The following is a 23,714-nucleotide window of genomic DNA, read 5'->3' as shown; positions in this document are numbered from 1 at the left end:
CCAATGAGACAAAGTTGTGGTAGTTCTCCAGCATCACGTCCCTGTACAGGGTCCTCTGAGCAGGGTTCAGGCACTGCCACTCCTCCCAGGAGAAGTCCACAGTCACATCCCCAAATGACAGTGACCCCTGAAACAGCACATTTTTGCTCAGTCTGAAGTGGTCAGAATTGGAGTGGCACAGGAAAGAAACACGGGAACTAATTCTTGTCAGGTTCGTTGTTAAGTATCTGTTACAATATGCCTACTGTGTACATTACTTTGGGTTAGGTTTTGTACAAGAAAGAAAAATGAAACAACATCATGCTTGTTTTACTTTATTAATACCCTATGCCTCGAAATGTTCTGGGTGTCATAAATACTAAAAAAAATAAAACACTGTTCTTTTTCTCTAGAAAGTTAAATATTATACAAACATGACATAGTCCAAAACTGAAAATAAGGTTATTACTAGAATGTATTAGAATATGTAAAAAGTATACTGGAGTCAAAAATTTAACTATTTTGTGTCACAGCTTATGCTTAATTAAAGAGTTAGAGATGCAGGGCTTGAAACATGATGGATAAATGTTCTTTACGATTACAAAGCAACACAGTATACATAAAATACTGAAAGTATTAAAAACATGGGTTGACTTCAGCTTCTACCCCAGGATATATAAACCAAATAAGAAAACCACTCATTCCTACAATGAAAATGAGCCAGACTAACTTCAAATTCACAACTTTTCTCCCCCCTAACTTACAGGAGAGCCAAGGTCACAAAGCACCCAAGTGTCCCAAATCTAGGAAGAGACAAAACGTTATGTTTTTGCCTGAGGTGCACCACAGGTAAGAACTCAACCAGAATAGGGGTCACATTTATTAATGAAGACTGAGTGTGAACTGACACGACAGTGAGAAACCCCTTCAGACCACAGACGTTGAGACTTGCCCCTTCTTACCAGCTTTGTCTCTGGGAACCCCACTGGGCACTTACACTACTCCTGGGGGAAGGGCAGGATTATGCACTGAGTCTCCAAGTACAGCTGGGGTTGGGGGTGGGGCAAGAGAACCAAGAAGGCCACGGCCACAAGGTCAGACCTAACACAGAGGCTGTATTGGAGAAAGAAGACACATTCTGTCAACGACTTCTCACCACCAAGCTAACAAGCGTGGCGTAACAAGTATCAATAGAATATTGCTGATAGATGGACAGGAGATAAATAAATACATGGAACGAGACTGTCTCTGAGACAGAAAGCAAAGAGAACCCTTAAAACTCAGAAATGAACAGACATAGCTGTAAAGAAACCCGTATCCTAAAACACAAGGTGTCTCTATAGAAACTTGAAGCCTGTGATGCATTGTGAGTAACAGCAGAAACAGTAGCCCTCACATGCTGCCCAACTCCTAACAGTTAAACAAACCCCTGGGCTAAAGGCCTAGCAGGAAAGTCATGCCCAGATTCCAGGAATCTAGTTACCTCAGTTTAGAGTCTGACCCAAGATATACGCATTTCAAAACATATTTACAAAGCATCCGAAAAGAAACTACCAAGATACTACTAAGATACAAAGTAACCATCAGAACCAGAGTCACATATGACAGAGATGTTGAAACTACCTAAGAAGATTTTACTTATAACTAATATATTTCAGACTCTAATAGAAAAGATTATATGCAAAATCAAATGGATAATTTCAGCAGAGAGAACTAAATGGAAATCTAGAAATAAAAATATAGTAACAGATGAAAAATAAGCTTCAACAGGCTGAACGGCAGTTAACACCGGTAAGGAAAGAATAAATGAATTTGAAAATGGGTCAATAGAAATTATCCAACTAAAACTGAAAGAGAAGAAAAAAATGAAAAACAGAAAACAAAACATTAGAAAGCTGTGAAATATAATAACATGTTCTGACATATGCATAATTGGGACCTGGGGGGTGGGGTCAAGAATGGAACAGAAAAACACTTTAAGAAATAGTGTCTTAAAGTTTATTTATTTTGAAAGAGACAGAAACAGCATGAGTGGGGGAAGAGCAGAGAGAAGGGGAGAGAGAATCCCAAGGAAGCCCTGCACCATCAGCATGGAGCCCAATGGGGCTCGAACTCACGGAACTGTGAGATCATGACCTGAGCAAAATCAAGAGCTGAACACTTAATCGACGGAGACACCCAGGCAACCCCAAGAAATAGTGTCTTAAAATTTCTCCCAATTAATGACAGAAAACAAACTTAAGATCCAAGGAGCTCAACAATACCAAGTAGCATAAATGCCTCCCAAAAGCATAACAATGCACAACATATTAAAACCGCTAAAGAGGGAGAGAAGAATGAGAATCCTAAGTGCAGCCAGCGAACAAAGAAACATTACAGACAAGGAATAAAGACAATTTCACCAGGAGCCATAAAAACTAAAACACACCAAAGTGACATGCCTAATGTGTTAGAAGAAAATCACTGTTATTATAATCCCAGCATAAAAGCAGTCATTTGAAAAGCACCTGGGGGTACACATGAAAATTTATTGACTAATTTTAGGATGTGTGCAGGAAGGGTGGAGATCTGCAGAAGCTTTTTCCAAAAACGAGGAAGCTAGAAGGCACTATTTTTCTTTGCCCTCCCAGAGCCTGGCCAGACATCTATACAAGCCAGTACAAACACTCTGCATCTACGTTTCTACCACAATGTACCCCACCCAGTGCTCCTCTAAAGACCTACTCCATCAACCCACCCAGGAGGGTGCATCTCCAAAACCGCTCCCAGCCCACCCACCTGGCAGGCAGCCCCGGTGAGGAAAGTGCCTCTCCAAAGTGACTCAAGCCCTGGGGAGGTGGGGAGCTAACCGCACATACCAACGCACCTACAGCTCAAGCAGCTGAGACTCTCAGTTGGCCATGCAGGGAGCTGTGATCAGTGCACCCAAGCTGTCCCAGCAGCTAAATGCAGACAACCAGGCTGAGTACTGGCTCAACCTGTGAGCAAGCTGGCATGGTGCAGCTAAGCCTCTTGGCTAGACAGGGAGAAAGATTCCCACCCCAGTGTGCATGCAGCAGGCAAAGCGGGTCATTACAGGTAGCTGAACAGAGTGCAAGATACACCTATCAGCATGCTCACAGCAATCACAGCTCAGCAATAATAGGACACCCTTGAAGCATCGGGTTCTAGTGACCAGAAGGACTGCACAACAGGGAAAAGAACCCTATCTACACAATGCCAGTACTTTCAAGATGAGGATGCATAGCTGACCTACCTATTACATAGAAACAGAGAGGTAGACAAAATGAGGAGACAGAGGAATATGTTCCAAATTAAACAACAAGACAGGGGCAGCTGGGTGACTCAGTCAGTTAAGAATCTGACTTCAGCTCAGGTCATGATCTCACGGTTTGTGAGTTCAAGCTCCGTGTCAGGCTCTGTGCTGACAGCTCAGAGCCTGGAGCCTGCTTCAGGTTCTGTGTCTACTTCTCTCTGCCCCTCCCCAGCTCGTGCTTTGTGTCTCTCTGCCTCTCAAAAAATGAATAAACATTAAAAATAAAATTTGAGGGGTGCCTGGGTGGCTCAGTCGGTTGAGCGACCAACTTCGGCTCAGGTCATGATCTCGCGGTCTGTGAGTTCGAGCCCCGCGTCGGGCTCTGTGCTGACGGCTCAGAGCCTAGAGCCTGTTTCAGATTCTGTGTCTCCCTCTCTCTGACCCTCCCCTGTTCATGCTCTGTCTCTCCCTGTCTCAAAAATAAATAAAACGTTAAAAAAAATTTAAAAATAAAATAAAATTTGAAAGAACAAGACAAAACAACAGAAAAAGAGCTAACTGAAATAAACATAAGCCAATGTGCCACATATGGTTCAAGGTAATGGTCATAAAGATACCAAACTTGAGAGAAGAGTGAATGAAGTAACCTAAACTTCAACAATGAAATATAAAATATGAAAAGGAACTACTCAGCTGAATAGAATAACTGAAATTTAAAATACATTAGAATACCTCAACAATAGATTAGAGGATGCAGAAGAATGGATCAGCAATCCTGAAGACAGCAACCAAGCCAAACAGCAAAAATAAAAAAGTGTAAGAAAAAATTGAGGGTAAGTTAAAAGAGCTCTGTGACATCATCAAGCCAAGTAACATTTATACTATAGAGGTACCCCAAAAAAGAGAGAGACAAGGAAACAGAAAAATTATTTGAAGAAATAATAGTTGAAAACCTCCGTAATCTGGAGAAGGAAAAAGACACCTAAGTCCAGGATGCACAGAGAGCCCCAAACAAGATGAAGTCAAGGAGGCCCACACTGAGACACATAATTGACACAAATCAGATAAAAGATAGTCTTTTTTTTTTCTTTTTTTTTTTACTGTTTATTTTTTATTTTTGAGACAGAGACAGAGCATGAACAGGGGAGGGGCAGAGAGAGACAGGAGACACAGAATCTGAAATGGGCTCCAGGCTCTGAGCTGTCAGAACAGAGCCCGACGTGGGGCTTGAACCCACGAACTGTGAGATCATGACCTGAGCCGAAGTCGGACGCTTAACCGACTGAGCCATCCAGGTGCCCCTGGATAGTCTTAAAAGCAGCAAGAGAAAAGCAGTTACACATAACAAAAACCCCATAAGGCTATCACTGATTTTTCAGCAGAAACTTTACAGGCCAGAAGAGACTGGTATGATGTAGTCAAAGTGCTGTAAAGAAAAAAACCTACAAAAAAGAATATTCTACCCAGAAACACTATCACTTAGAATTGAAGACATAAAGAGTTTTCAAAAGAAAACAGAGTTAAAAGAGTTCATCACCACTAAACCAGCTTCAAAAGAAATTTTAAAGGAACTCTTTGAAGTGGAGACAAAAGGTCACAAGCAGAAGTAGGAAAATTAAGAAAGAAAAATATTTCACTAGTAAAAGCAAACATATAGTAAAGGTAGTAGATTAGTTACTTATAAAGTCACTATGGAAGTTAAAATGCAAAAATAGTAAAATCAATTATATCTACAAAAATTACTCAAGTGATACACAAAATAAAAAGGTATGTCACATCACATAGGTAAAACACTGAAGAGGAAGTAAAAATTTAGTGCTTTTATAGTATGTTCAAATTTAAGCGACCTTCAACATAATATAGAGTACCATACACATAGGATATTGTACCTTAACCCCATGGTAAACACAAACTGAAAACATTTAACAGATGCACAAAGAAATGTAGAGAAAGGAATCCACGCAAAACACTAAAGAAAACCATCAAACCACAAAGAAAGAGAGCAGGAGAAGAAAGGAACAGAAAACAACTACAAAACAACCAGAAAACAATTAACAAAATAGCAGTAAGTACATACCTATCAACAATTACTTTAAATATAAATGAACTAAATGTTCCAATAAAAAGACATAGGGTGACTTAATGCTGCCTACAAAAGACTCACTTCAGAACTAAAGAAACAAAGATACTGAAGGTGAAGGAATGGAAAAAATACTTTAAGCAAATGAAATAATAATTCTAAAAGCACCAGGGATTATCAAAATCAAACAAAATACACTTTAAAACAAGGCCGGTAACAAAAAACAAAAACGGTCATTAACAATAACAAAGGGATGAGGATCAAACCCAACAAAAGGATATAACAATTGAAAAAATATATTCACCCAATGTAAAGAGGATCCAAACACATAAGGGAAATATTACCACATGAAAAGAGAAACTGACACTAATACTATGGTAGGAGACTATAACAACTCGCTTACATCAATGCATAAATCGCTAGAACATAAAACCAATATGGGAACAGTGGCTTTGAATGACACATTAGACCAGATGGACATAACAGCATCTATAGAACATTCTACCCACAAATTGCAGAATACACATTCTTTTCAAGTGCACATGGAACATTCTCCAGGACAGATCACATGCTGGACCACAAAGCAAGTCTCAACAATTTAAAGATGAATGAAATCATATCAAGTATTTCTTCCAACCAAAAAAGGATAAAACTAGAAATCAGTTACAAGAAAAAAACTAGAAGAAACACAAATATGTAAAATCTAAATGTAAGTCTAAATAACATATTACCAAACAACCAATGGGTCAATGAAGAAATCAAAGACAAAATCAAGAAATATCTGGACAGAAATGAAAACACAACAGTCCTAAATCTTTGAGACACAGCAAAAGCAATACTAAGAGAAATTTATAGTGATAAAGACCTATCTCAAAAATCAAGAAATAACTCAAATAAATGATCTAACATCTAAAGGAACTAGAAAAAGAAAAACAAAACCAAAAGTTAGCACAAAAGAAGGAAATAATAGAGATCAGAGCAGAAATAAATGAAATAAAGACTAAAAAGAAACAAAAACAAAGTATCAGTGAGGCTAAGAGCTGGTCCTCTGAAAAAATAAGCAAAATTGATAAACCTTTAGCCAGACTAATCAAGAAAAAAATGTGAAAAGACTCCAACATATAAAATCAGAAATGAAGCTAAGTTAAAAATGACACATTAGTACAAAAGATTGTATTACTATAAAAATTACACTGGACAACCTAGAAAAAATGGACAATCTAGAAAAAAAATGAATAAATTCCTAGAACATAGAACACATAAATAAATAAATAACATAAATTCCTAGAACACCAGAAAAACCTGGTAAAAAAATTACTAGAAATGAAACTGAACTGGAAGTCAAAAAACTCCCAACAGAGGCACCTGGGTGGCTCAGTCAGTTAAGCATCCAACTCTTGATTCTGGTCAGGTCATGACTTCACAGTTCATAGAATCAGGCCTCGCAATAGGGTCGGCACTGACACCGTGGAAATCTGCTTGGGATGCTCTCTCTCTCTGTCCCTCCCTGGCTCATGCAAGCTCTCTGTCAAAAATAAACTTTAAAAAAAACAAACAAACTCCCAACAAACACAAGTCCAGGACCAGGACCAGATGGCTTCACAGGTGAATTCTACCAAACATTTAAAGACTTAATACTTATCCTTCTCAAACTACTCCAAAATACAGAAGAGGAAGGAATGCTTCCTAATTTACTCTCTGAAGCCAGCATTAGTCTGATAGAAAAACAGACAAAGACACACACAAAAAGAAATCTTCAGCAAAATACTAGCAAACTTAATCCAAAAATATATTCAAAAAATCATTCACCACAATCAAGTGGGATTTCTTCCAGGGATGGAAGGATGGTTCAATATACACAAATCAATCAATGTCATAGTCAATGGTAAAAATCTGAAAGCTGTTGCCCTGAGATCAGGAACAAGACAAGAATGTCCACTCTCATCAATTTATTCAACATAGTACTGGCATTCTTAACCATAGCAATCAGACAAGTAAAAGAAATAAAAGGCATTTGAATTGGTAAGGTAGAAACAAAACTGTCAGTACTTGCAAATGATATAATACTACATATAGAAAAAGCTAAAAACCCCAGCAAAAAAACTATTAGGTCTAATAAATGAATTCAGTAAAGTTGCACGATACAAAATCAATCACATAAATCTGTTGCGTTAATAAGAAAACAGAAAACGGGGCGCCTGGGTGGCTCAATCGGTTGAGCATCCGACTTTGGCTCAGGTCATGATCTCACAGCTTGTAAGTTAGAGCCCCACGTCGGTCTCTGTGCTGACAGCTCAGAGCCTGGAGCCTGCTTCAGATTCTGTGTCTCCCTTGCTCTCTCTCTTCCCCTCCCCCTCTCATGCTCTGTCTCTCTCTCAAAAATAAACATTAAAAAAAATTAAAATAAAATGTCCATACTATGCAATGCAATGTACAGATATGCAATCCCTATCAAAATACCAATACTGTTTTTCACAAAACTAGAACAAAAAATCCTAAAATTTGTATGGAACCATGAAAGATCTCAAATAGCCAAAGAATGTCGTGAAAGAACAATGCTGGAAGTATCACAATCCTAAATTTCCAGAAATACTACAAAGACAGAGTAATCAAAACAGTATGATACTGTTGCAAAAATACATACGTAGGTCAATGGAACAGAACTGTGAGTCCAGAGATAAACCTATATGTGTATGTGCGTGTCTGTGTGTGTGTATGTGTACACACACACACACACACACACACACACACACACACACACTACCACTTCATCTATGACAATGGAGGCAAGAATATACAATGGGGAAGACATCTGCTTCAATAAATGCTGCTGGGAAAACTGGACAGCAACACGCAAAAGAAAGAAACTGGACCACTACAGAAAAAAATAATCTCAAAATAGATTAAAGACCCAAATGTAAAACTTGAAACCATAAAACTCTGAAAAGAAAATACAGAAAGTAATATCTTGGATATCAACTTTAGCAATACTTTTCTGGATCAATCTCCTTATGCAAAAGAAATAAAAGCAAAAATAAACAGAAATACATCAAACTGAAAAGCGTTTGCACAGTGAAGGAAACCCACAACAAGATAAAAAGGCAGCCAAATAAAAGGGAGAAAATATTTGCAAAATGACATGTCTGATAAGGGGTTAATATCCAAAATATATAAAGCATTCTTAAAAACATTAAAAAACCCTAAATAATCCAAGCAAAAAGTGGGCAGAATGGTGGGAAAGTAAAGCGTTGCCGCCACTGTTTTTCATACTATGCAAAGCAATCTACAAGTTCCCCAAACAATTAAACATAGAAATACTATATAACCCAGTAATTCTACTACTGGGTATCCCCCCAAAGAAAACAAACATACTACTTCAAGAAGATATGTACACTCCCGTATTTATTTACAATTGCCAGGATATGGAAGCAACAATAGTGTCCACTGATAAATGAATGGATAAAGATGTAGTATACATACACAATGGAATATTACTCAGCCACAAAAAAGAATCAGAGCTTGTATATTTGTGATAACATGGTTGAACCTAGAGAGTATTATACTAAGTGAAATCAGACAGGGAAAGACAAATACCACATAATTTCATTTATATTTCACTTAAATGTAGAATCTAAAAAACGAGCAAACAACAGAAAAAAAAAGACTCCTAACAACAACAAAAAAGAGAGAAACAGACCCATAAACACGGAAAACAAACTGGTGGTTGCACGGGGGCTGTAGGTTGCTAAACTGTCTAAAGGAAAAATAGTAGAATTGTACTATGTGTATATAGCATAGGTTAAAGTAAAAAATAAAATATGTTAAAGTAAACTAAAAAATAACAACAAAGGGCAGGAAGGAAGAACTGGGAAATATACTGTTGTCTGGTCATTATACTATATCCATCATGTGGTTTAATATTTGGTTTAAATTAATAAATCTGATTAAAAATGTGCGTTATGGGGCGCCTGGGTGGCGCAGTCGGTTAAGCGTCCGACTTCAGCCAGGTCACGATCTCGCGGTCCGTGAGTTCGAGCCCCGCGTCAGGCTCTGGGCTGATGGCTCGGAGCCTGGGGCCTGTTTCCGATTCTGTGTCTCCCTCTCTCTCTGCCCCTCCCCCGTTCATGCTCTGTCTCGCTCTGTCCCAAAAATAAAATAAAAAACGTTGAAAAAAAAATTAAAATAAAATAAAATAAAATAAAATAAAAATGTGTGTTATAAGTCCTTGGCTATTTAAAAAAAATTTTTTTTAATGTTTATTTTTGAGAGAGAAAGTGAGAGAGAGTGAGGGGTGGGGAGGGGTAGAGAGAGAAGGAGACAGAATCTGAAGCAGACTCCAGGCTCTGAGCTGTCAGCACAGAGCCCGATACGGGGCTCAAACTCAAGGTGAGATCATGACCTGAGCCAAAGTCAGACACTCAACCAAATGAGCTACCCAGGCACCCAAGTCCTTGGTTATTTTAAAACTTAAAAAAAGAGGTATAAATAATAAGTTAATAGCAAGGATAAAATGGAATAATAGAAAACACTCAACTAAAATCCAAGAAAAGAAAAAGACAAAGAACAAACAGAAAAATAGCTAGCAAAATGGAAGATTTTAACCTACGTGTCAATAATCAATTTTTAAATGTGGATATTCTGATCATACCAGATAAACAGATTGTCAGATTGGATTTTAAAAAAAGTAGGACAGGGGCGCCTGGGTGGCTCGGTCGGTTAAGCGTCTGACTTCGGCTCAGGTCATGATCTCACGGTCTGTGAGTTCGAGCCCCGCGTCGGGCTCTGTGCTGACAGCTCAGAGCCTGGAGCCTGTTTCAGATTCTGTGTCTCCCTCTCTCTGTGACCCTCCCCCGTTCATGTTCTGTCTCTCTCTGTCTCAAAAATAAATAAACGTTAAAAAAATTTTTTTTTAATAAAAATTTTAAAAAAATTAAAAAAGTAGGACAAATTACATACTATCTAGAAGAAACTCAACTTTACCTATAAAAATACATACATTAAAGATAAATGGATGGGGCGCCTGGGTGGCTCAGTCGGTTGGGTGTCCGACTTCGGCTCAGGTCATGTTCTCCCGGTTCATGGTTTGAGCCCCACATTGGGCTCTGTGTTGACAGCTCAGAGCTGGGAGCCTCCTTCCAATTCTGTGTCTCCCTCTCTCTGGCCCTACCCCACTCACGCTCTGTCTCACTCTCTCTCTCAAAAATAAATAAACATTAAGAAAATGTTTTAAAAAAAAGATAAATGGAGAAATACAACACAAACAATAATCCAAAGAAAGCTGGAGTAGCTATGTTAATATCAGACAAAATAAACTATATGAGATATTATCAAAGATAAGTAGGCACATTACTTTAATGATAAAGGGTCAATTTTCCCAGACAAAATCAAATATATATCACCTATCAAAGGATCTTCAAAATATGAGGTAAACACTGATAAGACTGAAAGGAGAAACAGAGTAATACAGTCGGAGACTTCAATATTTCTCTCAGTAATTAACAGAAGTAAAGAGGTAATTGGAAAGACTACAGAAGACCTAAACAACACCATCACTTAACTAAACCTAAGTGACATTTACCAAACATGCCACCCCACAACTGTAGAATATACTTTTACTTTCAAGCGCAAGTGGGATAGTCATCAAAATAGACTGTATTCTGGGCCGTAAAACAAATCTCAATGAAATTACAAGGAAGGAAATCATACATATTATGTTTGTTGGCCAAACTAGAAATCCGTAACAGAAAAATCTCTGGATATCTCCAATTACTTGGGAATTAAATAACACAATTCTACATAACCCCGGGGTTGAACAGAAGTTTCAAAGGAAATAGAAAATATTTTACGTGGAATCAAGGTGAAAACACAACTTACAAAAACTTGTGAGATGCAATTAAAGTAGTGCTTAGATGGAAATTTAAAATATTAAATGCTTTATTGGAAAAGAAGAAATGTTGCCAAGCAGTAAGATCACATTCACTGGTGAATTTTCACCAGAACAAATTCAGGCAGGTGGTGGGAAAGAACCAAAATTGCATGCAATGGGTTAAAATGGAAACATGATGTGCAGAAATATTTTCCAGGGAATATAATTTGAACTTCCTGCTGAAAACCAGCACATGAAATTCTAAACAAAAACCAAAACCATTTTCATGAAGAGTTACAGTAAATTATTTCTATTGCCCTTCATCACTTCTCAAGATACTAGAAGGTTTTATCCCAGATTTGAGTGGACCATGAACAGCTCATTGTTTAGATCTGAGTAGTATGATCTCTTGATAATCTAAACCAGCTATGCTTTGGCAATATGTCCTCTCTTTCTACCGTGTTCTCAGACTTCAGTTTCAGGACAGTCTTTATGTCCCATTAAGAATCATTATGGTTTATTCTTATTTTCATTGCACTTCCTGTAATAATGTTTGCTACTTCCTATAGTAATGGTTGCTACTGCTATCCAAGACAAATGTAGAGCTCAGCATAGAAACTTCAAGCACTTGAAGGTTACTGCCACACTGTGCCCTTAGCTCTGCTACTAATCTGCTACTCCATATTTCCTCCTAAGTTGACATGTACCTATTTCTACATTTACATCTTAATGGTTATACCTTATTCAGAAGATCTAATGTAAACAAAGTAGGAAATAATAATAAAAAACAACTCACCTGGGATTTGTCCATTTTCTGCCGTTCTTACAAAAGCATAGAGTCCTGTGCAGATACAACTGAGAAATAACAAAACAGAGATGAGTCATAAATGACTCCCCTACATCTTGCCTCCCCTACAGCTCCTGGATTTACCTGCCTACAAATACTCTGTACACCAGTGGGTAAAATGCCTTCCTATGGGACACTGTCCTATTGGCTCCTGAAAAGAGACGGCCACACAGAGGTAGTGCCAACAGAGGAAAATATCTAATAACAGGCTCTCAAAAAAATAAATAAAATTTTTTTTTTAAAAAAGCTCTGACTTTTTTGCCAATTTTGGAGGCATAAATACTCCTGCCATGGCCAATTTCAAACTACCCACATGATGTCACTGCATACAGTTGGGAAGAAATATAGTATTTTTACCATACTGATAGATAAATAGCCTAGAGAACTGAGATATGAGTAAAAGGAAGGAAATTAATTAGGAAGTGAGAGTTTTGAAACTGATCACAGCCATGAGGCTCTTAAGCAGATAAGACTACTAAATGTAGTACAGTATCCTAGAAAGGAACACAGAACAAAGAACATTACAGAAAAACTGAGAAAATATGAGAAAATACAGACTTTGTTGGCTTATTAATTGGGACAAATGTACCACACTTATGTAAGATGTTAAAAATAGGGAAAATTAACATGGGGTATATAGAAATTGCTGCTGGGTGAACTGGGGAGATCCTGGGCCATGGAGCCTTGACCCCAGAGCCCTCCCAAAGATGTCACCGAAGGTTCTTGGTCTCATCACAAGAAAGAACTCAAGGACAGACACAACACAGTGGGAAAGTTTATTAAAGTGAAAGTACGTGTGCGTGTGAGAGAGTGAGAGAGTGAGAGTGTGTGTGTGTGTGTGTGTGTGTGTGTGTGTGTGTGCACGCGCGTGTGTGTGAGCTGTGGCGGACAAGGCTTCCCTATCTAAATATTCATCCTATTCCTAAACAGAGGAACCCATTTACCCTTGCTCGGGGAGTCAGGTTTTGGAAGTCACTCCCCATGACCCTCTTTGTGCAACAACTCCACCTGATGTAGTTTCTATCTGGGACACACCAAGGAGCAAACTCTTGTTACTTGGGTTACAAATCTGGCAATGCAGATGGGACTGTTGTCCTTCTGAGGTCCTGCCGTCTGCTTACCTGGTTCCCCACCGATGGAGCAGTTGGCAGCGGTTCATCCGGGCTCACGCATCCACACTGGGAACTGGGAGAGGAATTCTTGGAGGGGACTCTCCCTTTGTGCGGTCTGTGCCTCTGGACTGATGCTGCTGACCCCTTGAAGGAACTGTGGCTGCCCTGAGCCCCTTGCTCTGAAATCTCTCCACAGAGGTAGGTAGGTGGTATGGATCCTATGGTGTGACTAGAAGAGTATCTTCTTTGAGTTGTCTCACAAAGCCTGGCAGGCCGGCAGTCAGTTAAGAACAGGGCCTCTCCAGTAAACACTCTGGGGGACTGAGCACTCAATTAGAGTCAGGTGCAGACATCCCTGAGAGGCACAGGACAAGACCTGGCCACTCAGAGACTGAGTGCCTCAGCCTGGCAAACGAGAAAGTGGCCCAACTGAGACTAGTCTAGACTCAGTCATGGTAAAGGATATCTCCATCTTACCCGTTTGACCTGTTTGATCTGTCTGTTGGGGACACCTGTACTGCTCTGTTTTTCCTCTTAAAAAGGGAAGTGTGCCTTGAGTTATTGAATCTAAACCAGGTTCTCCCTGAGTCACTCTGCCAATAAATCCTTTGGGACCACCTGGACACTGAGGGGATGGAAGAGGCAGTCTGTGCCCCAGCCACTACTCTGTAAGGCACAACTACCCACACCCACTTAGACGCCTTAGCATTAACTTTCTCTCCTTGTGAGCCTGGTTTTAAGTCAACCGAGTCTCATACATATTGTGGGTGCGGTTGCGTGGCATTTGTGTCACCACTAACCATTATAAATTACTTTGTGGAGGGTAAGAGGAAACCCTAAGAAAGCATCCCAGAATATGGGAGGGATGAATTCTATTCTGAAGGAGAGGCCGTTGGGCTATAACCTCCAGAAATGGAAAGCATTTATTCAAATACCCTTCCTTAACCTGAAAACATAGGACTTTCTTCTGAGCTTATTCTGTAAAAGAGAGAAAATGGGAAGAGATTTCATGTGGTCAGTGTTTTATGGCATTGTATCAAAATGTGGGGTTGCAAAGGAATTCTAAGATTTGGAAAATGACAGTTGAACCTAAAACCCTAAAAATGCTTCCTATATTCTCTGATGGAGAAGACCTGCTCCAGAAAACCTAAAGTCAGGGAATCTTTGCCCAGATTACCATCTCCTCCAAGTCGTTAGATCGTAATCAGCCTCTGCCTTATTCCTCTGGTACTCAGGCCTTGGATCCCCCAGTTTTATAAGCACCAGCCCTTAAACCTTGACTAACATCCTCAAACCTTCCCCTGTGTCTCCTGTATCCCTTTATCCTCCTTTGCCAGATAGCACTACCAGACTAGGGATCAATTTTAAGCCAGGGATGGGATGTTTCCATTGAGACAGACAGAGACAGATGGGAGTCTGAAAGAGACAGGAGTCTCTATAATGTCCACATTCCGTTTTTTACCTCAGACCTGTATTACTGGAAGGCACACACTAAAGGGCTATGGGCTGACCTGATTAATTTACAAAGTTAATGCAGGATGTCTTTTCTACCAACAATCCGATGTAGGCAGATATTCAAGCTTTGCTAACCACCGTCTTAACGAGAGAAATTTGCTTTGTTAGCATAAGCCAGACAAGAAGCTGATAATCAGCCAGGATCAAATCCTCGAAGACCGAACGAGGCAGCAGTGGTAAGAGCTGACCCTGAGTGGGATCCCCACTCCCATGATGGGAGACAAAGTTTAGGGCATATCAGGGCTTTTCTTAAAAGCTATGGAGGAGTGCTGGTGCACAGGGGCACAGGTACCCCAATGTTTATAGCAGCACTTTCAACAATAGCCAGATTATGGAAAGAGCGTAAATGTCCATCAACTAATGAATGGTTAAAGAAGATGTGGTTTATATATACAATGGAATACTACTTGGCAATGAGGAAGAATAAAATCATGCCATTTGCAGCAACGTGGATGGAACTGGAGGATATTATGCTAAGTGAAATAAGTCAGTCAGAGAAAGACAGATATCCTATGTTTTCACTCATATGTGGATCTTGAGACACTTAACAGAAGACCATGGGAGAAGGGAAGGGACAAAAAAAAAGAAAGAAAAAGTTACAAGCAGGGAGGAAGGGAGGCAGGCAAACCATAAGAGACTCTTAAATACTGAGAACAAACAGGGTTGATGGGGGCTGGGGGAGAAGGGAAAATGGGTGATGGGCATAAGGAGGGCACTTGTTGGGATGAGCACGGTGTGTTGTATGTAAGCCAATTTGACAATAAATTATATTTATAAAAAGCTATGAAGGAGATAAGCATATCTCGTATAAATTGGTCCCTTAAATTTAAGGGAGATTCAACATGGGACAGATGAGAATCCATTAGCCTTTACGGAAAGGCTGCAAAATTGCTCAAGATGAAATACAAACTGGGACCCTGAGACTCAGCATAGTTTATATGGTCCTTAATAACCTAGTTCATACCTCAACCTGCTCCAGACATTCAAAGGAAACTCCAGAATTTGGCAGTGAGTCTCAAAACTAACCCCTCAGCTTCTAGAACTAGCTTTCGAGGTGTTCAATAGAAAGAATGTGATGGAAGACGTTAAGACCAGAAAATGAGAAAGCAAGGTCTCCTTTGATGGTAGCTCTCCGGCCGACAGGAAGAGAAGGAAAGACACCCCAAGGGTGAGTGCTCCCAGCCCCCTCCGCGGGACCAAGAGACCAGAAACAAAGTTGGGGTCCAATCAATGTGCACACTGTAAGCAGGAAGGGTACTGGAAACAGGATTGCTCAGACTGCTCTTGGAAAGAAAGGAAGAAGCACAAAGCTGAATCAGTTCACTTGTCCCTCACTGAAGGTATGAGAGGGCCATGGGGCTCCCCACTGGTCTTGGACCATTAGATCCTCATCTCCTACGAGGAGTCCCAGGTGACCTTACCAATAGGAGGAGAGCTAGTTGAATTTTTACTTGATTCCAGAGCTACTTTCTCTGTACTGAACACCCAGAAGGGTAGCCTTTCTATCAAAAACTGTAATATAAAAGGAGTCTCGGGAAAAGGAGATACCAAAGTTTTTAGAGGCTTTGACTTGTGAAATAAGACAAAACATGTTAAAATGCTGTTTTCTATCTGTGCCAGAATGTCCCATTCTTCTTTTAGGATGAGATATTTTAGCCAAAACAGGGGTCACTCTAAGTTCAGGACAGGGCAAATTACAAATTTAACTCCCTAGATACCAAGGAACCGAATTCATGGCATTATTACAACATATGCCAGTATTTAAAAGAGAGAAAATCCCCACCACCCCCCCAAAAAAAAACCTTAAGCCAAGTCAACTGGAAAAGTCTGGGTGTAAGGGCAGGTGGGGGCATGTCATTAACGCCCCATCTGTAAAAGTAAAATTGAGACAGCTAGATTGCCGGCTCCAGGTAAGGCAATACCCTTTAAAACCAGATGCTATACAAGGGATCTTCTTAACACAGGGGTTGATTAGGCCATGTAGATCCCTAGGTAACACCCCAATTTTACCTATTAAAAAGCCAGAAGTAGGGAATACAGATTTATTCAAGACCTCAGAGCTGTCAATGAAGCTGTTTGAGACATACATCCTATAGTACCCAATCCCTATACTCTACTGACCAACTTACTGAGTAACAGCAAATATTACACTGTGTCAGGTCTAAAGGGTGCCTTTTTCTGCATCCCACTAGATCCTAAATTCCAAGAACTATTTGCTTTTGAGTGGGAAGATCCTGGCTCCCATCAAACACAACAGTACTGCTGAACTGTTCCCCCACCATCTTTGGGAAAATTCTGGGACGAGATTTAAGAGACTTAAATTTAGAAAAACAGCACTGTATTATAATATGTAGATGATATTTCAATAACTAGTCCCACCCAGAAAGTTTCTGACAAAAACAGTTGATCCATGTTAAATTTCCTGGCAGACATGGTATATGGTCTCAAAGGAAAAGGCCCAAATTTCTAAGGAACCTGTAAAGTACTTGGGGTTTATTTCAAGATGACAGCGAAGCCTCCTCCAAGAGAGAAACACGATAGTATGTCAGCTAGCCCCACCAAAAACCCGCTAACAACTGCATCAGTCTTTGGGAATGGCTGGCTTTTGCTGTGTTTGGAGTCCTGCTTTGGGGATGACTGCAAAACCTCTTAGTAATAAGCTTTGGGGATCTGAAACAGATTCATCTGCAAGCGATAAGTCCTGGGGCCAAGACTTCAATAAACTTAAAGCCCTGCTTAGGAAGGCTCCGGCCTTCACACTGCCAGATCTTAAGCCATTTGATTTGCATGTTAATGAGAGGCAACAGTAGGGATATTAAAACAAATGCTGGGGCCTGTAAAAAGAGCAGTGGCATATTTTTCTAAGCAATTGGACATGATGGCCAAGGGTTGGCCCCCTTGCCTAAGAGCTGTAGCAGTGTATCTTGATAAAAGAAGAAAAACTACGTGCCAACCTATGGCTGTTCGGACCCCACACCAGGTTTCTATTTTACTGGAAAGCAAGGGATGTATCAGTGGCTGTCCCAAAACAGAATGCTATGATATCAGGCCATGCTGAGAGATGCCCCCCAGCCACAACTGAGGCCATGTCACACCTTAAATCCAGCCACCCTACTCCCTGATGATGATTATCCATGATTGTCCATAAGCGTTTGATCAAGTTTACTCTAGCCACAAAGATCTCAAGAGTGAACCTGTCTATCCAGTGCAGAAGAAATCAGTTTTACACAAAATGGACTAGGAAGGCAGGATATGCAGTAGTACCCTTAAACCCTCCTAGAGAAGCTAAAGGCCTGGGCCCAGGCACCTCAGCCCAAACGGCAGCAGCAGTAACTGCACTAACCAGAGCATTCCAGTTGGGTAAAGACAAGGTGTTAACCATTTACACTGATTCTAAATATGCCTTCTCTATAACGCATGTCCATGGAGCCACATGCAGGGAAAGAGGACTACAGCAACCATTGAGAAATTCAATATGGCAAGGAAATGCACAGGCGGCTCGAAGCTGTACAGAAGCCTAAAGAAGCGGCAGTGGTTCATTGTAGAACCCATCCAAAGGGAAATTCAGAGATAACAAAGGGAAATAATTTGGCTGATGCAGCCGCAAAAAGGGTTGCCAAGTAGGGAGATTTTGCAGCTAGCTCTAATTCTGTCTCTATCACTAAATAAGTTTTCTCCACCTACCCCCAGGAGATAGAGGAGGCTTAAAATTGGGCTACCAATGGTCTCTTAATCAGAGGGTGGATGATAAATAACAATGGAAGAATCTGGGTACCCAAGCTGACTGCCTGGGGCCTCCCTAAGAATGCAAACGACTCAACCCATTATGGTAAAGGAGCTTTATACCTGTGGTTAATAAAGATCATGAGCATCGTGAAGGTGAAAGAAATTATTGAGAAAATAACAAACCAATGTGCCTATTGCTGGACAAAATGTACAAACCAGACCTTAGGTACTCCCTCTGGTTAGAGCAACTCAAATCTGGGGGACAATGCCAGGGGAGGCGTGGCAAGCAGACTTCACTGTAATGCCAATGGCCCCTGGAGGGTTTAAATGCCTTTTGGAGTTTACAGATACATTTACTGGATGGACTGATGCCTTTTCCTTTAGGAAAGAAAAAGCTAATGAAATAAGAAAGGCCGTAATAAGAGATAATTCCTCAATTTGGATTGCCAAGGTCAATCCTAAGTAATAACGGGTCAACGTTTACATCAATAATTATTTCTGAGATAGCCAAGACCTTAAATATCAAGTGGAGGTGACAATCTGCTTGGAGACTTGAGTCTTCTAGGAAGACAGAATGTGCTAACAGAACCCCGAAAAACACCCTGGCAAACTTATGCCAGGAAACACAGGAAAACTGGCTAAAGATACTACCAATAGCTCTCACCAGAATGAGAGCTGCCCCAAAGGGCAAACTAAAGCTCAGCCCATTTGAAATGACTTACAAGAGGCCCTTCCCAAAAGAGGCCCTTCCCTGATTTTTTTTTTTTTTACCTCCAGACCCAGAGGTTTCTGTAGACATTAAGCATATACTTAATCCCCGATAGGTGATGGACATGCTCAACAAATACGGGAATTTCGGCCTCCCTCTAGCCAATGAGCTCAGGCTTTACCCTGGGGACTGGGTGTACCTCAAACTTGGAAAAGTGGGGCACCTCAGAATCACCTATACCCTATATGGACAGGGCCCCACCCAGTACTATCAACCACACACCCCTCCTTAAAATTAGAGGGAGTCGTACCTTAGATCCACCATGGTAAAGAAGGCGTCTGCACCAGAGACCCAGAAGGAGACGCTATCAGTGCCAGATGACAACAGAGACTCCAGTGAACCACTCGCGGGCCTGAAACTTCTGTTCCAGAGACACAAGATAAGTGCAGCCTCAAAGAATAAGAGTTCTCCGGGCATCTGGGTGGCTGAGTCAGTTAAGCGACCAACTTCGGCTCAGGTTGTGCTCTCATAGTTTGAGAGTTTGAGCCCCGCTTCAGGTGAGCTCCAGCCCACTTCAGGCTGACAGTGCAGAGCCCGCATGGGATTCTCTCTCCCTCCCTCTCTCCTTCTCTCTACCCCTCGCTCACTCGCTCTCTAAAATAAATAAACTTAAAAAAGAAAAGAAAAAGGCTTCCCAACTCTAAATAATTTTTTTTTCTTCAGCCTGTATTGTTTGCTGTCAGGTCCCATAATAGACCATCATTATCTCCATGATTATTAATGATCTAGCCCAATCTACTTTGTTCTGATTTTTATGATGAATACCTTCTTAATATTAGTTCTTGTCACCAATATGCTAGAGATGTCAAAAGCCATAAACACAGAGAAGCATCCCTGGGAGCAAAATTCTCTAGTAGATATAAGAAGAATCATAGCAAACGGAAACCCCACTAAAGAACCGTATGGCCTGTGTTCCACCCTATAAAAAATGACCATAACATTAACTTCATTATGAGCTCCCCTAAATCCTTTGAAAACCCCCCTTCCATAGCTATACAACTAAGCCATTCCCACAGGGCAATTCGAAGTGTCCACCTTACTCCAGTTATTAATGATGCAGAGAGGATAACATGATACTTAAATTCCACCTCAAAGCAAAAGCCACGGTACAAGTATACTCCTGAGATAGGGAATGACAGCCAAGTCCCAACAACTATAGTTCCTTTTACCTTTGACGTTAATGATGATTGCTCTCCAAACAAAACCCATTAGTGTGCAGAAAAGAAATATCACAGTACTGCTGGGACATGGAAAAATCAAATCGAGAGCATGAACAGGACTGGCCAGACCTAGGGGGTTTGGGAACTGCTTTATTTGCCACCCAAGGCATTGAGGATGAGGGCCTGAGATCCAGTAAATCACGAAGTAATACAGGGAATGGACCCTAGTCTCCTGGAACCCAAAACTGGTTAACTGGCTTTACCTTAGTAGAGCCTGCAAAGCCTGTGCACACCCAGGACACCCATGGTATGTATACCTTAATTTGTTGATCACCTTTTCTTGTGGCCACTAATAATCCGACTGCTCTTACTGCTGTTTGGACCTTGCACAGTTAACTGGCTGGTACAATTCATATGCAAATTCATGAAGGCCAAAAATTACAGATGGTCATAACACAAATATATGAGTAGTTTGAGGTTAAACCTGGTGATCCACAGACATATCTAAAATGAGCTAAGGGAAAATTCTGTTCTACTAACAATCCTAATGACCAAGCCCATGTCCACCAGGAAACAACTACAGAAGATGGACCTTTGCCCTGTGCCCCTCAAGAATGAAGAGGAAAAAAAAAAAAAAAAAAAACTAGAGGAGGGATTTGTCACCTGCTAGACCCTAACACCTAACCTTTACTGTTCACCAGCTTGTACTCACCAATCTCTGTCCCACATTTTTCCTTAAGCTCTTTCCGGCTTCTCTAAACGCAGGCAAATGGAAATTGGAATCACCTGTCAAGGGATAGCGAATGCCCCAATACCAACTGCCCCAACACCGCCAGGACCACTTTGAGCTTAACCCTGAGCAGGCGGGATCATGGAGTGACCTCTAGAAGGTGCGGCAACCACCATATTATAATACTAACATCTTGGTTCAAATAGGAGTACCATTTACATAACACAGAATGTGTGTGAGTATAGGTAGGTTGCCTTAAGGCGACTGCAGGACCTTACTCCATCTACAATACAATGACAAAGATCCCCTTTCTAAATATTCATCCTAACCCTAAATAAAAGGAACCCCTTCAACCTTACTCAGGGAGTCAAGGCTTTGAAAGTTATGCCTCATGAGCTCCTTATCTGCTGCAAATTTTCCTTTGTACAACTCGACCTGGTGTAGTTTGCATCTGTCACTCGCCAAGGAGTGAACTCAGGTTAGTTCGGTTACAGTGGCACCTTACGCAACAGGAAAACAAAGAATTCCTATGCTATGCCCTGCAGTTCCAGGATCTACCCCTTTCTGGGACTGAAACTGTGGGGAGGGATCAAATGTCCCAAGGGTCTCTTCAGGATGAGATTTGTTTCTGGAGACCCAGGTCTTTAACCTCACAAGAACCCACAGGTTCTTTAGAAATTAGGATATAAGATTAGGAGGCAAATTCATATTTGGAACCTTCACCCAGGACCCCAAATCTGCACCTCTTGGAACTTCTTGTCCCTCTAGATACTGAGGCCACTGAGAACAAAAACAAAGGTGATGACGTTCACGGCACTTGTTACAGAGCTGTCAGCCAAGTTCAAAAGTCACGGGGCTCTCCACGCAAGCAGAGCGCACCCTCACGCATGCGCACGCCCCCCACCCCCGTCCCGCAGACGCACCGGCAGAACCACCCTCTTAGAGCTGGGGGGCCATTCGAACCCAAGCCAATGGTTTGGACCTAGACGCCCCTGCCCGCTGTCTGGGGTCCCGCTCCTCCCCACCGCGGGTCAACGCCGCTTCCCACCCGGCCCACGCTCTAACCTCTGTTGTTAGGAAGGTGGGCAACCAGGACCTTGAGAATTATTGGGAAATCTGGAAACGGAATATAGGGCTTCGCTAAACCTGTAGGCGTAGGAGGGCGTACCAGGAAGATGGCGGAGCTGCGCCTGCGCAGCACTCTCCACGGCTAGGGCGCAAGTACTGCTGGGTAAGCAAATAAAATTCAAGACTACGTCTACCATAATCCTTCGCGTGCACTCCTGTAAATAAAAATGTAAATAGGGGGCGCCTGGGTGGCGCAGTCGGTTAAGCGTCCGACTTCAGCCAGGTCACGATCTCGCGGTCCGGGAGTTCGAGCCCCGCGTCAGGCTCTGGGCTGATGGCTCAGAACCTGGAGCCTGCTTCCGATTCTGTGTCTCCCTCTCTCTCTGCCCCTCCCCTGTTCATGCTCTGTCTCTCTCTGTCTCAAAAATAAATAAACGTTAAAAAAAATTAAAAAAAAAATGTAAATAAACCTATCCCATTCAAAGGGTATGGGGATTGTTACTATGGCAGGTCTGTGGTTCTGGCCCTACATAGAACTACGAAATGTAATTTGTGGTCCTTTACTGCGTCCTAGTTTTGGAAAAAAAAATCTTTAAAAGACATTTGCGGACAATTATGGGAATTTGAGTATAGATGGCGCTATTAAAGAATGTACTTAGTTTTAGAGATACATACTGAAGTATTAAGGAGTGAAATATACCTAACTTACTTTAAAATATTTCAGCAAACATAAGATAAAGCAAATACGGCAAAAGGTGAAATTTGTCCAATATAGACAATGGTATGTGAGTGCTCCCTTTTTTCTGTGATTGAAAATAGAAACTTCAATAAAAGATTGCAAAAGTAAAAAGAACTGGGAGTATCATTTAGACACAAAACTAATAGGAAAGCATGTATCAGTTATCAGTTCTTGTGAATAGGGGATTTAATTAAAATGTTAAAAAATGGAATCCAGCAATACAGTAAAAAAATAACATCTCTACCAAGCAGAGTTTGTCTCGAAATTGAAGAAAAGGAAAATAACTTTTCTAAATTAAGGACGCAATATTTTTTTAAATAAGCCAGAAAATATATGCATACTTTAATAAAAAAGATTTTAAATAAGCAATAATTCACTCGAGTAATTCCACTTATTGGGTTATATGCTAATATAATTCAAAGATTTATATAAAGAATGTCCTTCACAGTTTAGTTGAGTCGATACAAATATTCAGTAGATTTTATGGTAAATATGCTAATCCATGAAGTACAATAACAAGCAGCAGCCTTTAAATGTAATAAAGTGGGGGCACCTGGGTGGCTCAGTTGGTTAAGCGTTTGACACTTGATTTCGGTTCAGGTCATGATCTTACAGTTTTGTGGGTTCAAGCCCCATGTCGGGCTCTGTGCATGGAACCGTGAGTACCCTGCTTAAGATTCTCTGTCTCCCTCTCTCTCCCTCTGCCCCTCCCCTGCTCAGACTCTGTCTCTCTCAAAATAATACATAAACTTAAAAAAAATAAATGTGATGAAGTATACTAAATCATACAAGGGATATTCAAAATATATTCTGAAATAAAAAATAACAAACAACACACACGCCAGTAACATGGTGCAATCTATGAAA

At 40.8% G+C, this 23,714-nt stretch overlaps 1 protein-coding gene across 15 annotated transcripts in view; it reads right to left on the bottom strand.

The window, feature by feature from the left end:
- Window positions 1-22,244, bottom strand: part of LOC125147516 (zinc finger protein 12-like) — a 31,769-nt gene extending 9,525 nt beyond the window's left edge. Inside the window, exons 1-6 of one of the 15 annotated variants that reach the window (XM_047824581.1) lie at window positions 22,106-22,244; window positions 21,023-21,096; window positions 19,401-19,511; window positions 13,150-14,118; window positions 11,978-12,036; window positions 1-127 (exon numbers count right to left, since the gene is read on the bottom strand). In XM_047824581.1, coding sequence (XP_047680537.1) covers window positions 1-127; window positions 11,978-11,992 — 142 coding nt within the window. In that variant the 5' untranslated portion in view covers window positions 11,993-12,036; window positions 13,150-14,118; window positions 19,401-19,511; window positions 21,023-21,096; window positions 22,106-22,244. The other 14 variants (XM_047824577.1, XM_047824582.1, XM_047824579.1 and 11 more) reach the window with 14 other exon arrangements.
- Window positions 22,245-23,714: the final 1,470 nt, after the last annotated feature.

This window comes from Prionailurus viverrinus, chromosome D2 (genome assembly GCF_022837055.1).
Source record: "Prionailurus viverrinus isolate Anna chromosome D2, UM_Priviv_1.0, whole genome shotgun sequence".
NCBI classification, from domain to species: domain Eukaryota; kingdom Metazoa; phylum Chordata; class Mammalia; order Carnivora; family Felidae; genus Prionailurus; species Prionailurus viverrinus.
Note: the sequence above shows the minus strand (reverse complement) of the source record. Positions and strands in the feature narration are given on the sequence as shown.